The sequence below is a fragment of the Asterias amurensis genome, chromosome 7 (genome assembly GCF_032118995.1).
Source record: "Asterias amurensis chromosome 7, ASM3211899v1".
Lineage (NCBI taxonomy): Eukaryota > Metazoa > Echinodermata > Asteroidea > Forcipulatida > Asteriidae > Asterias > Asterias amurensis.
Window position 1 is genome coordinate 21,681,414 of NC_092654.1, and position 17,253 is coordinate 21,698,666.

Genomic DNA, 17,253 nt, shown 5'->3' on the forward strand with positions numbered 1-17,253 from the left:
TCATCTATTGCAAATTATATATTTTAAGTTATTGATTAATATCAACAGGTGGGTATGTTTACTGTGTAAAACAGTAAGCTGTATCGACTACAAAATAATTGTTCTAAGCGGTAATTATATGCATATTTTAAGAAATATTAACAGCAGCGGTTAAATAATGTAGCAATGATGTTTTATGAACAATATGCATGAAGGCACAATGCAAGTAAATTATTTGCACAATGCGTCATAGGTGTTTTACAGAAGCTGTGAAATAGCAGCGTTCAGTGCAATGGTTAAACGTAATGAGGATGTTGAAACAAGCACAATGATCGTGCATTAAACGATACCATTGCTGCATTGTTCGATGCAGCAATACGATATACCGTACCAGCTAAACCAGTGAATATCAGCGCCCGCTTATGACCAGACTTCGAGAAAAAGACCCATATATCTCTCACGAAGTAGATATTGTGTACACCACAAATGTTAAAATCAATAACTAGACTGACTGAACGAAGACTACAAATCCTCACTTGGTATCTTGGAAGTTGAAGGCAGCGAGTGACAACCCCCTCGTCCCTGAGGGTTCCTTCCCGATCGACCCCGCTTCATCATCCTCCGTAGTTGACGTGGATACATCCTTCTTTTGTGTCTCCTAAAAAGTCCCACTCCAAAAATCCAACAGACAATACCTCTGTTTTTCCACTCACTGCTCTGCGTCAGAATGGATCCGTCCTCAGCAATTACCAGCGTACTAAAATGTAACTCCGCTGTACACGTTGTCTTATGATATCAAACACATGTGGTTTATGTGGAGTGCATTATTATTATTATTCCCAGATAACTCACAGGATCGCCGTATGCGTGTATCGTGGCAGTGGCATGCAACACCCATGCAGCAGCAGGACATGATGTCAATACATAATCCCGCCAAAACGAGTATCGTCTGCAACCCTACCCACAATGCCTAGAGGGTGATTTGTACGAAATATTACGCGGGGTTTGTGCGGAAACAAAATTGTATTTCCCTTGGCGGTTTATCGATGGGGCATTTTGCAGTAAAGTGTGCGGACGGCTCATGCATACGTGGCGATTTCGACGGGGAGTATTATGTAGGGCAGATAATAACAAGGTGTTAGTATGCAATGATGTCTTGATGCTTGAGTTAATCGGTGTATAATCGGTAACCGTGCATTGCCTGTAATAATGTTAACATTTTCATGTTTGGCGAGCACTCTGTTCTCGCCAAGCACTTTCTGCTTTAAAGAGGGCAATTAATTATAAAATCTCACACTCGTTGACGAAACTTAGCAACACTACGCCTGTGTTTTCCCGCAATGATTGATGATGGCAATTCGTGTGGAAAGAGACTCATGTTGATCGTCAATAGAAGATTGGACACTATCTCACAATCAATGTTTGAACAATAAAACTGTTTTATATAAAAAGTCATGCTCGATGTCGATCTTGGGAAAATTTCGGAGGGGTCTTGAAAAAAACTGATAAATGAGATAATTGTACGATGAGAAATAAGTTTGCTATTTCAAAAGAATGGCGTATTTTCCCTTTAAAAGATTGCTGCATAATTCATTGAATGATATTTTCTGTCAACAAACATTACTCCCGTTAATGACAAACCGTTATAAAACTTAAACCGACCAAGTGACGTCAGCGAACATGTTTGAATTTTGAAATGAGTAGTTCTTGAAATTAGAGTTCACCGATTCAAAATGGAGATATTATTTATAACATCTAAATAATATACGAAGCAAACTCTAGGATTTGAAGGCAGTGGAGACTATTGGTAATTATTCAAAATAATTATTAGCATAAAACCTTACTAGGTAACGAGTAATGGGGAGAGGTTGATAGCATAACAAATTGTGAGAAACGGCTACCGCTGAAGTGTACTTTCGAGAAATAAGTAATTTTCCACGACTTTGATTTCGAGACCTCAGATTTAGAATTTGAGGTCTCGAAATCAAGCATCTCAAAGCACACAACTTCCCCTGACAAGGGTGTTTTTTCTTTCATAGTTATCTCGCAACTTCGAGGACCAATTGAGCTCAAAATTTCATAGGTTTGTTACTTTATGCATATGTTGAGATACACCTAGTGAGAAGACTGGTCTGTGACAATTACCAATAGTGTCCATTGTCTTTAAAGCCAAAGCTTGGTATTTATACTTGTGCATACGAATCATACTATGACTGTTGAGCACTAAAACATAGACACGAGGGCAATCTTGTTTTTCAAATTGTTTGTGGATGTTTGCGGCATATAATTTATGTCACTATTTAAAGGCGACACGGAATCCATCATTTACATTGCCACCCCGGTGACTCCTTCGTTTTGCAGAAGGTTATTTGAAATTTAAAGTCTCAAGTTTTCTTGGGTTTAACAGTGCTCCATAGTACTTTAATTACGCGAATGTTATATATTTGTTGTTTGTTGAAGTCGAAGGAATAATCCCCATTTCGTTTAATACATAGAGCAGGTGAAAAAGCCTCAGACTAAGGAAGAGGCGCCCAAGTTCCTTACGAATTGACGTCAACTTCGGGGAAAAATAACAAAATGTATTAAAACATGGGACAGCATGCCAATTACTCAGTTACTATTGTTGTTGTAAGCCTTGCCGTTTTGGAGCAATTTTTGTCAATTTAGAAGTTTAGAAAGTTGTGAACAAATGAACTCAGCCATCGCAGTCACACCTGACTTTGGATGATAAATAACTGTTTAAGTTAATGAGTAATTAACACATACTGCTATATCTATTGCAAACAATTCTTTATTCGACTTACATAAGGCTTAAGGTTCCGGAATTTTGTTTGTATGTTTAATTTAAAAGTTATTACCAAAATTAAGTTCATTTTGAACAAGAAATAATTCATCACGATAAATTATATATATATATATTTGTATAATTGTTTCTGAAATAGTTACTTTGATTGGCTGTTATTTTCCCGCTTCTCTCTGGATCCTTCCCTTAAACCTTTCCCCTCTCGTTTTCTATAAAATGGATATGTATTTGTTTGTACTTGTTTTATAACTCTGAAGAAAGTACGGTTTAGATCGAAAGCTAAGTCCATCTACCCTATTCATTATATATATATATATATATTTGTATATATATTTTGTTTAATACAATTTGATTTAACTCTTGATCACAATTACACTGAAAATCTTTATTTTCAACGCTATTTTTGGGGGTTTAAGTTGTTTAAATGTTACGATCGTTAATAAATCCCCGAACTCCTCTCCATTTTTTATATTTTGTTCTCTCTCCATTAACGGAATGGTTAAGACAACATCTCACTGCTTGGAGGCACGGCTTGGTAACCAAGTCTGTACGAATCCACGATACAATTCTCATTTCTTGCTTTTCATAGTGTCCTCTTACAAATGCACAGCTATGACAATACGCGAAGCTAGGTTGGGATCACCATAAGTGTGGACACGAGGTGACTACGCAATCTGCAATCGGCATTATGTGCTCTTATAGCCTTCTGGCTGCTTCGCGCATTTATTTTATTTATTTTTTTTTTTTGTCCCCGACCTCTACGTTTACTACCTGAAAACAAGATGTTGCAGATCTATAAAAAGCTGAGTTTAAACAAGAAATATAATTGTATTTAGGACATCAAGGGGAGCAGGATACATTTCATTAAGAATTCGCTTCGCAGCTGTAGAGGATAATGTTCGGGTTGAGCAGAAACTAGTATTCCGTTGGGTATACTGTATGAACTCTTAGCATCAAAACTTATTTTTCTAAAGGGGGCACTTCTAGCCAATTAAAATCTGTATTTTGCAATCGCCCCCATTTCAGCAATCTCATTATGCAATTTAAAAAAAAAATAATAATAACAATTAAGGTAAGCTGACGTAAGTTTGAAAAGAAAAAACACTGTCTGCCTGTAAACGGAAAACTGTTTATAAAAACCTTGACAAAATCACATTAAAACATATCATGTGATACATTTTATTATGACTAAAAATATTTAGTCTACAAAGTCCAGGGCCCAATTTCATAGAGCTGCTTAAGCAAAGGGAATTGCTTAAGCAGAAAGTTCATTGCTTAGTAAAATCAGATTACCGGCCAAGACTCCACTCAATTGTTATGCTAAGTAAACAGCAGCTTAATACTAGTAATAAGCAATGTATGGCAGAAAATTTTGGACAGTAAACATGTGTAAAATAAGCGATCTATTTTCGTGCTTAAGCAAATATTTTGAAACTGGCCCCATCAATAATGTGCCTCCCCTTCCCTCAGCTTACGTCAATGATGGGGTAGATTAAAAAAAGTCACAAAAACAGCTACCAAATAAAGACATACGTACCCATAGTTTTGTACGTTCACAAGTGACGGTCTCTTTGACGACATTACTTTAGGATTGTAAATGAAGGTTCTTTTGGATGACGATCGTTTTAAATTTAATCATTTTTTCAGGTCTCCGGGATACCTAGATTCAGGGCATGCGTTCCCATTTGTCATGTTTCATCCGATACCCTCGTCGTCCGTTCCTGCGGGACGTAGACTCATCAAGATGTCGACAGTCAGACGGATGAGGCAGGGTGGCTGGAAATATTAAACCCCATCATTCATTGATTCTTATGTTTTGGGGATGCTGTAGTGCATGTAGAGGTAAGACAAAGAGTCAGTACACTCGATCACTGCGGGTTCATAAACCGCTGCCAGACAACAACATTGAGTACTGCCCTGCCTTTTAAGAAGTTTGGCTAACAAGTTTCTGTCGAGACGACTACCTGGCGAAACAGTCTAGTTAAAATTACGAGTAAAAGATTAAAAACAGTATCATTGTTAATTTGGATATTATGTGTAGTTAAGCATTTATTTCAACAATATGACAATAATTATAACTGACTAAATTACTCTGTTATAATAATATCCCTTTAACATTATTGAATGACAGATTTGCAAAAGATAAATGTTATTAGAAAACTGTGTACGACATTCGCTATGTTCATTGTTGCCATTATCATTTTCATCATCCTTGCCAAATTGAACGAAATGTTAAACTCAGCCATCCCTCCCACAGGTGTAACATCCTGTCTCACTTACTCTATGAAACCCACACCTGTCCTTCCCTTCTCACTGAGTGCAGGGGCATTGTGCATTGACGCATGAACTGTTGCATTGCTGGCGCACTTTACAGGGCGCCCTCTTTTGAAACAATTCCGCTCAACCATAAACAGGCAATGACAAGAAGGTGTTTCTGTACCAAGGTGCATCCTGCTGTGAGAGAAACTGACCAAGTGGGATTTTCACGCGTTCGGCAGAAGGTGTTGAATCCATTGATTTGACCTACATTATTATAAATTATTGTTTTAGCTACGCACAAAAACAAGTGGGGAAATGCAACAATAAACTGGCAAGGTTCTTAAAATAATATTTTAATACAATGTGTAGAAGCCGTCTTTCGTTGATGCCCTGGTTTTGAATACCTTTTTTTTTTTTTTTTTTTTTTTACATCAAAACTTCCCAAAACGAGATTCGACTGTTCTGTTGATTTACATGAATGTTGCACAAAGTCAAGGTTGTATTGTTATTAGGTTAGTTCGAGTTGTTCTGTGAGGGAGAAAGATGTGTTTTTATAACTATTTTTTGTTTTCAATATAACTTTTCAGTATAATTTTTGTTTTCAATAAATGCAACGTTAAAGACAGAACTGCCGTCTGATGTTTTGTGTACTGTGGTGTTTCTGAGATAAAAGTAACCCCGCCCTCAGTGTGTACTTAATACCGTAAAACATAGTAACATTAGGCAATTCTTATAAACTATGAATTGCTTAGATTCATTACAATCCTGTTAATTTCGGAGATGGTATACTTTTTGGAAAGAGCTTCAAGAAAAGGGAGTGCTTCATTTCACAGTTGATGTTGAATTACTTTGGGCGAAATAGATATGGAGAGATAAACATAAAAAGCATAATAAAGAAACAATCTACCCAGGATCTTAGCCTCCACGACCTGTATACAATTCATGAAAGCAACGGCCAATCCTATCAATTACTGACTGGTAATAATTTATAAAAAGAAACAGTCTCCAAACACCGGACGTAAAGCACTTGAATCGATCTTTCCCTCTCACAAAGAGAAAAAAGCCAAACGATGTTTTTATTCTCGGAGGAAGTTCCCATAGAGCTCACAAATCATCCAAGACCTTTGAGTTGGCTGCTTTGCCGTTCTACCATCTTCTCTTCCTCCCTGTGTATTGTGAATGTCAAAGAGATCACAGCATAAAGAACTGGCCACCCCTCCCCCTATTCAATCTTGAGGTTGACGTTGCGACGTACAGCTGCCGTAAGCTCGTAAGATGGCTCGTATCATGATTAGAAGCTGTCTCTTGATGAACATAATTAGATACCGTCATTATAGAAGTCTGTTCTAGGAATCTTTGTCAACGAAGATTACAATGCACGTCCGCGTCTTACGCTGTGCAGTTGATAATAATTCATCTTCAAATGGTGACTCTGTGAATTTAAATCACATTAAAACTACTCCTTTTTTAAGCCATGAACTAATGGCCGTTTCAACTATTCACTTGAACGTACGTAGTATATATTTGTCTTTAAGAAATGCAAAGGCAGGAGACTAAGACAAATCCTTTTGTATGAAAACTGACCTTGAACCAAACTCATTTGATTTGTAACTTCATTTTGTAAAATCGAATGACAATTAAAACCATCAAATGTCACGACGTCCTAATGTACATTATACGCTATTTAGGAACAGCTGGTGCTAAAAAAACACAAAATGTCAGAGGATGATAAGCCAAGTGGAACCATGGCAAACAAAGACAGCAAAACCATTTTATGTAAAAATAAATCAAAATAATAAAACACGGGAAAACGTAAACAAATCTACAGCAACGTGCAGAGCTTTTATTAACGAGTTTGTGACTCAGCTTAAAATTGTATGCAACATCGAAAGGTTATAGAATTATAGACCATGTGAACTCTGATTACAATAAGTGTGACCTTGTACATTCTCTGACTATTCTGGCAGGCAAGATACTACACTGGTCCTATAGTGACATTTTGGTCATAATTTCCGCATAAATCCAAGAGTTATGAAAGTAAAAGCTGGACAAGTTTTGAGATATGCCCCCCTTTTGATCTATCAAAATTTGACAGGAATTTGACAGTGCAATCTCCATAGTATGTAAAATGTTGTGTTTTCTTCCGGTAGGTTGTGTATAGATCGTGACTGATGAAGTCCTGGCTTTGTGGCTCTTTTGAAAACATGTGATGTCACAGGTCACATCGTGTATATAATGAACGTTACAAATTTACCAAGAAACGAATTATCTAACACCCAGACGAGTACTTTTACTCTACGACATTGAAACAAATGTCTCTACCATTCACATCCCAGTTTACAATGGAAACAATTCCCGACAAGTCAAACTTACATGATATTCTCGAAATGGTTACAATAAATAGACTGCAAAACGAAACATGAAATGGGCACCGTTGTGTCATCATTCAGAAATGTTTAATTTTAAACTTACACGTGATCTTCTCGAGTGACAAAACAAAACCTTTACTTTAATCCGACCGTTACAACGTCAAAATGGTCATCGTTATTCTATCACTCGGGAATTTGTAATTTCATGAAATACGTACAATTTTTCACACATGAAAAGTTCCAAGGATTTCAAAACGACCATAAGCGAATAAAATTATGGTTAAAGCTTTCTGCTCTCCCTACCATTGGTTACAACAACACAATCAGTGGGGTTTTACTTTACTAGAACAAGGAGATTCGCGTTAACCGATCAATAATTTCGATTAAAACGTCGAGGTAGAATCTGCTATTTTGTTTTTCATAGCCATGAACCAAAACCGTCGCGTCGCCAACGCCAACACTTGTGACAAGACAATTAGGTGCGTCCATGCGAGTAAAACATTAAGTGATTCAGTTAAAAAACACAAGTAGCTACTCTGGGTGCAATCAATATCATTGAAAACTTAACAAGAAATTACTCCTCCTCGATCCAATACATCAAAACAATTTGGAAAACAAGATTTTTAAATCCGTTTGAACTTTAAGCCATCTGTGTTTACACCATGCTGAACAAGAAAATTACAAATATAACCCATTCTCCAATACATCAAAAATGTTGGAAAAACAAGATTTGTAAATCTGTCTTAAATCTAAGCCCTTTACATCTTGCTGAACAAGAAATAACAAAATATAACCCATTGGACCAATACATCAAACATTTTGGGAAAACAAGATTTGTAAATCTGTCTGAACTTTAAGCCCTCTGTGTTCACCATTTCACAACTCAGACAGTTATACTTTATTTGAGTATTACTCGCGTATTACAATAAATAATTATTCACTAGATTCAACATCGCCACAGCTGTACGGCTAATTATTCTCGTCCAGATGACGAGATTAAGTCTGCTATTTGAATCGCCAAACACATCTCCACATCCCCATATGTTTATTTCGCTGCACAAGTCTAAGTTTAATTTTAAATTACTGAAATTCGATACTACAGAATAACAAGTTGCTTTTCCTATCCACAGTGTATCACTTTAAGATTGATGGTGCCCAAGCCTACATACGTATGGACTGTGAAAGGGGTAACCCTGTTTCAGCCCAAGGAGTAGGTGGCAACGGTCTCTGGAAAAAAAACTGTAGCCCACACCCTTGGAGTAGCCTTCAGGCCTTGTGTGTCTGGCGACTTCAATAAAAAAAAAAAAAAAAAAAAAAAAGTGCGCTACTCCTGATCCCCTTGTAATAAACCCTACTCTTGACCTCAGACATATAAAAGCGAAATACAAAAAAATATCTTTTTCTAATCAGCATTTGCATGCCTCTATTATTGCGCCATTATCTTGAGCGCAAAAGTAGCCCTATAACAGCTATCAGTGTCGTTTGGATGGTACGCTGGTAGGGCTTAAAGTGCGCCACCAGCGATAGAACATCCTCACCCAATCTACAGTCATAGCAGGTATTCACAGAAAATATCCCATCTCCCAGGCTGTTAGTATTAGGTCTATGTGTTTGTATCATCTCAAGCAACCATTTCCATGACTCTCTGTCCTTGCAGCTGTGAACGCTGGTGGGGTTGATACAAACCGCCTTGTAATACGTCTACACTCTTCCCAATAGCTCTAACTGACTGTCTTTACTAGAGCGTGTAATGAAAGAGGGACCCAACTTCGTTATCTTGTTGAGGATTTCGAATAATATCGACACGGAGTGTTGTCTCTTGGGAACGGACGTTTATTAAGCCTTGTGGGTCCAACCTTAAAGATAATCCAAACCACGGTGTTTTTATTTGCACAAACAATACGAGGCGCCGCAACTCAGAGATTTTCCACTTGGTTGAAATAATATTCAACCGCATATCAGCCCGAACCCCATCATATTCTTCCTCTGGCTATATCTTGCAAATACATAGAGCAATTTTGACAACTGTACATGTGTTTTTACTTTTTTATATGAGAGGGTTGGTGTGATGATCGCCTTACCGCATTGCATATCAAGGACAATTAATAAATTTTATGATTACGGGTGACGGACAAACTAGTTCGATGAATCGTGAATGTTGTATACAGAAAAAAAAAACCGTCATTTTCAAAATGCAAGAAGTCCATGCCACTTCAGTTTTACCAGGGACAAAATTCAGTCGATCATTCAGAGATCCAAAAAGTACTTGACAAAACCATTCCTCGAGCCAACCAAAATTAATTGCAACTTAATCTGATCGTTACGGTTCCCCCAAAGCAATCAAAAAATGTTCATCAGTTCATTCTGTCGCCAAGTTTCTTAAAGCCATTGGACACTTTCGGTAAACAGTATTGTCCAAAGGCCCACACTTCGTGTATCACAACTTATAATATATAAAATAAAAAACCTGTGAAAATTTAGGCTCAATCGGTCATCGGAGTCGGGAGAAAATGACGGGAAAACCCACCCTTGTTTCCGCGCGTTCCGCCGTGTCATGACATGTGTTTATTAATAATTTTCTGTTCCGAAAGTGTATAATGGCTTTAAAGTTCTTGAAAGCACCTCTCTGTTTCCACGGACACCAGATGAGGACATCATTAAAGGCAGTGGACACTATTAGTAATTACTAAAAATTATTATTAGCATACAACCTTACTTGGTAACGAGCAATGGAGAGCTGTTGATAGTATACAGCATTGTGAGACACAGCTCTCTCTGAAGTGCATATATAGTTTTCGAGAAATGAGTAATTTTTCACAAATTTGATTTCGAAACCTCAGAATTAGATTTTGAGGTCTCGAAATCAAGCATCTGAAATCACACAACTTGAGTGACAAGGGTGTTTTTTCTTTCATTGTTATCTAGCAACTTCGACGACCTATTGAACTCAATTGTCTTTAAGATGTGTTGAGGAACTGCGTCCATTGGACTTTTGTGTGTGGGTGATGAACTCCCGGGGGCGCCCCTCAGGAAAAAGAAAGAGAACATGAGGCTTGGAATGAGTCTCGTTTTTTGATGTGGACAGCATCCCCCCGTGAATGAACTACAGCCTATGTATGTTCTCTTGCATTGTGATCTTATCACGTTCCAATACAGTCTCCCAGTCACGTCGCCTTTGCAAACAGCTAGGACTTTTATTCTAGTCTCCGCTCGTGTCGTCGTTATGTTTCTACATGATTATCCCTGAGACGACTGAAGAAAAAATGCTAAGACCAAAAGATTGTGACCCATAGCAATAATGAATGTAACGTTGTTTCTTGATCAAGAGATTATGGTTCGTTATACTTCTCGAAAAAGACAGAAGTACATGACTGGTTGAGTTGATCTGAAATTCAAGATATTCACGATAGTGAAGTATAGTGAGTTATGGGTGCAATTATTATATAATATACTATTCGTTATGCATCCGTGATTCAATATACATGTAATTGATAATACTATTATTCACCATTCTCCCCCAACTTGAACTTTACGATCATCTAAACAGTCATTGCTTTCAACTACAAGAGCTTTTTCTATTTTAGTTATGGTCAAAGATTATTCTCTTACGCTGCTCAACTTCTTTGGAATGGTCTTCCTGGTGCTTATTCCCCAGGCTAGTTCTTTACACTGTTTTAAGTCTGTATCAAAAACTCATTTCTTTGAAGTTGTTCATTTGTAATCTGCTGATTTGTAATTGTATCTTTCACTCATTGTATAGTTTATTGTTTGTCTTTATGCCCTTACAGGCTTTTGCATTAGGTGCTTTACAAATTTCTTTTGTTACTATTATAACAACCAACAGAAAATTCCATGTCAGATTCAGCTATTTGAACATAACCCGATGTTGTTGTTTTTTTGTTTTTTTAGCGAAATGGACATTCGTCTAACAATTCCCTACCGAGCTTCACAAAAAGGAAGAGGTAAACAAAAAGTGAGCATAATGCACCAGGCCTTACAATTATTGCCAAATAGTATCTATGGCAACGTACTCGTTGAATAGAACATAATGGTGTTGTTTAATGGCATTTTACAATAAAATGTCAATAAGAACCACTCGGGGAAACTCTGTGTACGTAAAGGCAGAAACAAAAAAAAATATTTTCTGCATGTGCTCCATGGGATGTCATCTTACCAATGCAAACAAACAAAATGGCGACCGCGTCTATTTCAAGACACAGGCCGTGGTGTACCCTATCTCGTTAAAATATATATGAAGATGATTATGCAGTGTATAGATGCAGATTTAGCTCCATGTGAACCATAGCCATGCGGATGAACGAGAGAAAGTACCTTTAAATGATTTCCTGGACCAATGTATGAAAGCTAAAATGGAGAGAACTCAACGATCGCTCTGCAGAAATATGGTCTGTTATTTATGACAAGATTGTATTCTAGTATGATTATGATCAATAATGGAAGGCATCCGAGCTTTGACTGGTATAGAATTCTCCAAAGCTGCGACGTTCAGTCGCCCATTGTAATCAGTTCTTGTTCAGTTTGAATGAATTCGGTGGTCTTAAGCAGATTCTTTCAAATCAATAAAGGTGCAAGTTAATAATAAGGTCACAAAATATATACAAGTGTGACCTGTGAATCGACGTAAGTCTAGAATCATTCATTTTCAGAGTTTGCACTGCACGCTCTTGATATAAAATACAAGCCATACCTTTATGTGGCATTAGCGAATAACTAACTTCGATACTTGTTTTACCTAGTGAAGCTGTGTATTGGTAATCCGATCAAAAACAAAAGGTGTACTATTGAAACATCTAAACCAGATTCAAGCCCTGTGAAAACATACAGCGTTCTTCACTGTTAAAATTCTCACATGCGATTTGGTTGAAAACCGAAAAGCAATGATGCATTCCACAAGTAAAAGGTAATAATAACATAAAATTACAGAAAATACAGAAATAACCACAAAATGCATACAATGAAAAACACAAGTTATTTCACAGGAATATATGGTTTGTGTCAACGTAAAGCTGATAAAAAAAAACTCTGCAAAAAAATAAAGATTTATGCTAAAGGTCACATGTGAAAGTTCAGCTTAAAACAGAGTCTATACATAAGGAGAGAAAGCATGATACAACTGTCATAATGACGAATCCACATAGGTTAACAACAGCAGTGTGGATTCAGTAGAGAAGTTTGACATTTAAAGGGTCTATGTAACTTTTGTATGACAAGAAAAAACACGATGTCCACAGATTTACACTTAACTTACACAGTTTGAAGATACTGATAGTAGAAAGCTTCCCTGAAAATATTATGTGCTGATGTGCTGTAGTTTTGGGGAAATGAGTAAAACAATGTCATGAAAATAATGTTCGTCTCATGAGACGAAAATTATTTTATTCATTTACAAACATGTTTCCATGACATTGTTTTACTAATTTCTCAAAAACTACAGCACCTCAGTAAGTTATATTTGAAGGGAAGCTTTCCACTATCATTATCTTCAAACCCTGTAAGTTTAATGTTAATCTATGGACATTTTGACGAAGTACCCAAATCCTTTAAGGGATCATTAACAAACTATGACACTTCATTAAGAGTATCATTTGTCATGTGTAGATTTCTACTCACACAAAGTCCGGTCTTACACCACAATACACTAAGATCAGTAGTGCATCCTTATACATTATAAATGGCAGAGTTGTTTACGCACGTGCAAGTATTATACTAAGCGGGCAATTTGTATGAAATATAGATTATGATATGATCGAATTATACCTGAGCAAATACGCTTGGCTAATAGTGCGTTACACATCAAACAAAACCAAAAAACACCACTATTATGTATATGTTTTATAACTCACAAGCTAAGCAGCAAGCCTTAGTCAAATCAGTTTAAGCGCGGTTCCTACTTCCTGCGAATGCGAATGCGAAGCGAATTTTGACGGGGAAGTCATGTTTTCGCTGGACTATTTCGCTATTGTTGCGCAACTGGCTTTACCAAACGAAACACCATAAATATAGTATGTATTGTTTGTGAATGGTTCCCAGCGAAGCTATGTTTTATTAGCATAGACAATTACTGTTTCTCACCGACTCTATTGTAAACACCCCTTTAAAAAATGCATGTCATTAGATTCTGATTTACACTTACCCTCACACGAACCTGTCTTTAAGAGAGTGAAAGCCTTTGCTAATTGTCAATTGGTGGTCGAATTGCGAGATAATAATTAAAGAAAAGACACCATTGTCACGCGAAATTGTGTGCTTTCAGATGCTTAACTTCGAGACCTCAACATCTAACTCTTAGGTCTCGAAATCAAATTCAAATATTTTAGTGGAAAATTACTTCTTTCTGGAAAACTACGTAACTTAATATATAGAAGGAGCCGTTACTGACAATGTTGTATACTATCGCAGCTCTCCATTGCTTTTAAGGTGTTCGGGCCAACAGCTCGGAACACCTCTTATTTTTACCAAGTAAGTTTTCATGCTAATAATTTGTTTGAGTAATTCCCAATTGTGTCCAGTGCTTTTAACTGAAGATACTATAATTATACTATAGTGTTCAAACATTGGGAATCTAATCACCGTTAGTAATTGATCACATGGATCAACGAAAGTGCATTATATAAAATGTTAAACACTCCATATAAAAATAAATGAGTGGGCTTCTATTAAATTAACCATTACTTCGTGGTTTTGGCCTTTCACTATTTGATTATTCGATTCTTTACAAGGAAGGCAAAATGCCAACGGTGAAACTATTCGATTAACGACTAAACACTTGCTCTTTAAAACACAATAATTGTGTTTTAAAGAGCAAGTGTTTAGTCGTTAATTATTATGCATCCTGTAGATCTGTATACTTTATTCTAAGGTGATTCTGTCACCACAAAATGTATAGTTTGGGCAGTTTTCGAAGCACTATAGACTGTATTAAAAAAAAAAGTACCCCTTAGTTCAAAAGAACTCTGTTCTTCGGTACACCAACACATGTTTTGGCGCGCTATACTGGATTTTAGAATGGGTGGTTTTGTGTACCTATATACTTCAAAGCCGAATTCAACAGCTCCTGCAAAACCATGAGCAAGTTCGAGTAGGCACATTCAGGCAACTCGTGGTTAACTACTGACCAGTAACGTACATGCGCAGTGAACGACTCATTTAGAAGTCTAATCAACCTTCCGCCTTTTCGCAAAAGTGTCAGTGGTTCCCCTCTGCGCTTTACGCATGTTAGAATGGAACATGCTGTTGGGACCAGTGTAGAAACCATGGGCTCGAGGCTGGTTCCAAATGGTCGAACACAGTAGTCAACCAATGGTTGACCAGCCTGGGTTCGAGTGCAAATGGTCAACCTTTAGTTAACCATTGGGTGCGTTCGTAAGCTTCCCTGGGTCGACCCCGGTCTGCCCCCGGTAAGATCGAATAGCTTTGACGGGGCTCACTCGGGTAAGCCCCCAGTGCCCTGCTTGTGGAGTGGGTCACTTGAGGTGACCTGAGGTGCATGCCGTCACCACGAGGGGGTGAGTGTGCTCGTTCAATTAGCTCTTCGTGTCAGGGGTTCACCCGAGTGAGCACAGCGGGTCAACACGGAAGCTAAACGAACGCACCGTCGTGCACACTCGAAATTGCTTCACTTGTGTGGGTTTGCTGGATTTGAGGTGCTTGTCGTTGGTGGATTTTGCGCTTTTGTGCCATCAAAGAGTTTGATGCCACAAAATGGTTGACCATGTTAGTTAAAGTAGTAAAAGAAGAAACCATACAATTTCGAGGCAGTATAGTTGTGTTGATCATTAAAGTATTAATGTCTAACCATGTTCAATTCATAAGAAGGAATGTTAATGTATAGCAAAAATCGCCAAAAACATGCCCCTTTAATAATGGTGCAATTTTGTTAAAACATGGGGACACATTTACATGTGTACTTGTATTGACACTTTTAACTTCTCATCTTAGGTTCAGCAGCCTTTTTGAAATGATGGCATGAGCTTAGGCTCCCGTCATTCAAACAGGCTTAAACCCTATCTATATAGATGATGGACCATCATAGGGTTCGTCAGCCCGTTTGAAGTCCTGTATAATTGTTATCATACGTTTGCAACATAACTGGAGATTTACCAAGACTATAAGCTGAATCCAGGGTTTCGAAAATACCAATACAAAATAAACCAACATTAAAGTCTACAGACCATTGAGCCTATTCCTACATCACATGTCCTCTCTCCTGAACTACTTTAAAAGTATATTATTGATAACAAAATTATAAGCAATTCCATTAAGTTATCACGCAGGTTCATCTAACGTTCATTAGTGCGTTAATCTGTTTAACACATGACTGCAGTCATTATCCATGTATAATCACCCTCCTAATATGAACTCCTAATTACAATATAATCATATTCTGGTGCATCAGTCTTTCATGGAACGGTAAACCATTTCTAACGATTGCTGTTTTCGCGTGACTTGATTCAATTAAGCACAAATGTATGTATATATTATTTATTTAATTCAACATCTTTAATCAGAATACAAATATCATAACAAAGGCTGTTCAATAAGGGTACCGTGATGTAAAAATGAGTATTTATAAGTAATTTTGTTTCCATAAACGATACGAGCAAACTCACGGAAACGTCCAGTTGTTAAACCACAGTTCTTTTCAGAATCGCCGCATGTCAGTGTAGATAAATGTGTTGACGTAAATATTAGATTCATCGAAGTTGATTTACCCAGAAGATTATTTGAAAATTAGAGTAGGTAAAACGAGGCAATTTACAGACGAGCAGTTCCAGACAATCTCCATGAAAACACCCTGGTCAAATGTCAATGTTTCAAGTGGTCATTCACTGCAGTTGGTTGCATTCTAGTTGGCTGTAAAAGTTGCCTCGTATGCTGAGGCCCTTATATAGTTGGTATTTTGCCCGACTCGTCTCATTCAAAAGCCCCCACGCGATTTAGGAAGTGTCACTTGCTAAATGTAACAAAAAGTACCTTGTGTGAACGAACAACAATTATGTCTACTGTCAAAGTTCTCGGGCAAAATGTTGTCAAACATTGCTACATTTTGCAACCATGCTAATATTAAGCAGGGGTCCCCAGTTAAATTGCGGTCGTGTGAATAGTACTAAAATCAATTCTGAACACATTACTGGGAGTGTTCAAGGAGAAAGTTCCCTTACTGTGTTTACCCAACGCCTCATTGGAAATGTGCAAGAATTACCTCCGTTTATTTTGCTTTCCTCTCATCCCAATACAAGAGTTACGGAAACCTGTTGAGACAGGTTTAAGTAAATATTACCATTGCTAAGACAGCATCTCCTTAAACTTAACGCACCAATGTCAAAACAAAACACTTGAATTAAAACAAAAAGACAGAGAGAACCAGACAAAGCAAAACAAACATCTCTTAACGTCGGCGACAGTCAGGGTGATATTTTTCTTCCGGCCAGAGGGAGTAATCAGATAATTTAATACAGTTTGTATTAAAAGTTTTCAGATTGAGAAACAAAACATGGGCGACTGTTGTAATGACGTAGTCATCTGGGTCGAATACACAAATTTGTGTAGTCATGTCTCGCATGATGGGGGGCTCATGACAATAATCTAATAACGGTCATAATTCACATCATTATTGTTTCTAAAAACATACTTTGGTTATCCATCTAAGATTCGATAATGGGTTGGTAAATACGGGTGGCGACAATCTCACTTTCTTCCACCCGTCTTGACTGAGTTTGAGTCGGTTGAGCGTATAATGAGCCATGACGTGTTGAAATAAACTAAAGATTAATACTTTGCACTCCCTGAGGTGGATTTCACAACGGTTAAGACTAGTCTTAT

General features: G+C 37.4%; 1 protein-coding gene across 7 annotated transcripts in view; it reads right to left on the reverse strand.

The window, feature by feature from the left end:
* Positions 1–17,253, reverse strand: part of LOC139939756 (dual specificity calcium/calmodulin-dependent 3',5'-cyclic nucleotide phosphodiesterase 1A-like) — a 198,574-nt gene that overhangs the window by 49,343 nt on the left and 131,978 nt on the right. For 2 of the 7 annotated variants that reach the window (XM_071935861.1, XM_071935860.1), the window contains exon 1: positions 516–639. The exons of the other annotated variants lie outside the window; for them this stretch is intronic. In XM_071935861.1, coding sequence (XP_071791962.1) covers positions 516–621 — 106 coding nt within the window. In that variant the 5' untranslated portion in view covers positions 622–639. Of the gene's footprint in view, positions 1–515; positions 640–17,253 lie in introns of those variants that run through there. 7 annotated transcript variants of the gene reach the window in all.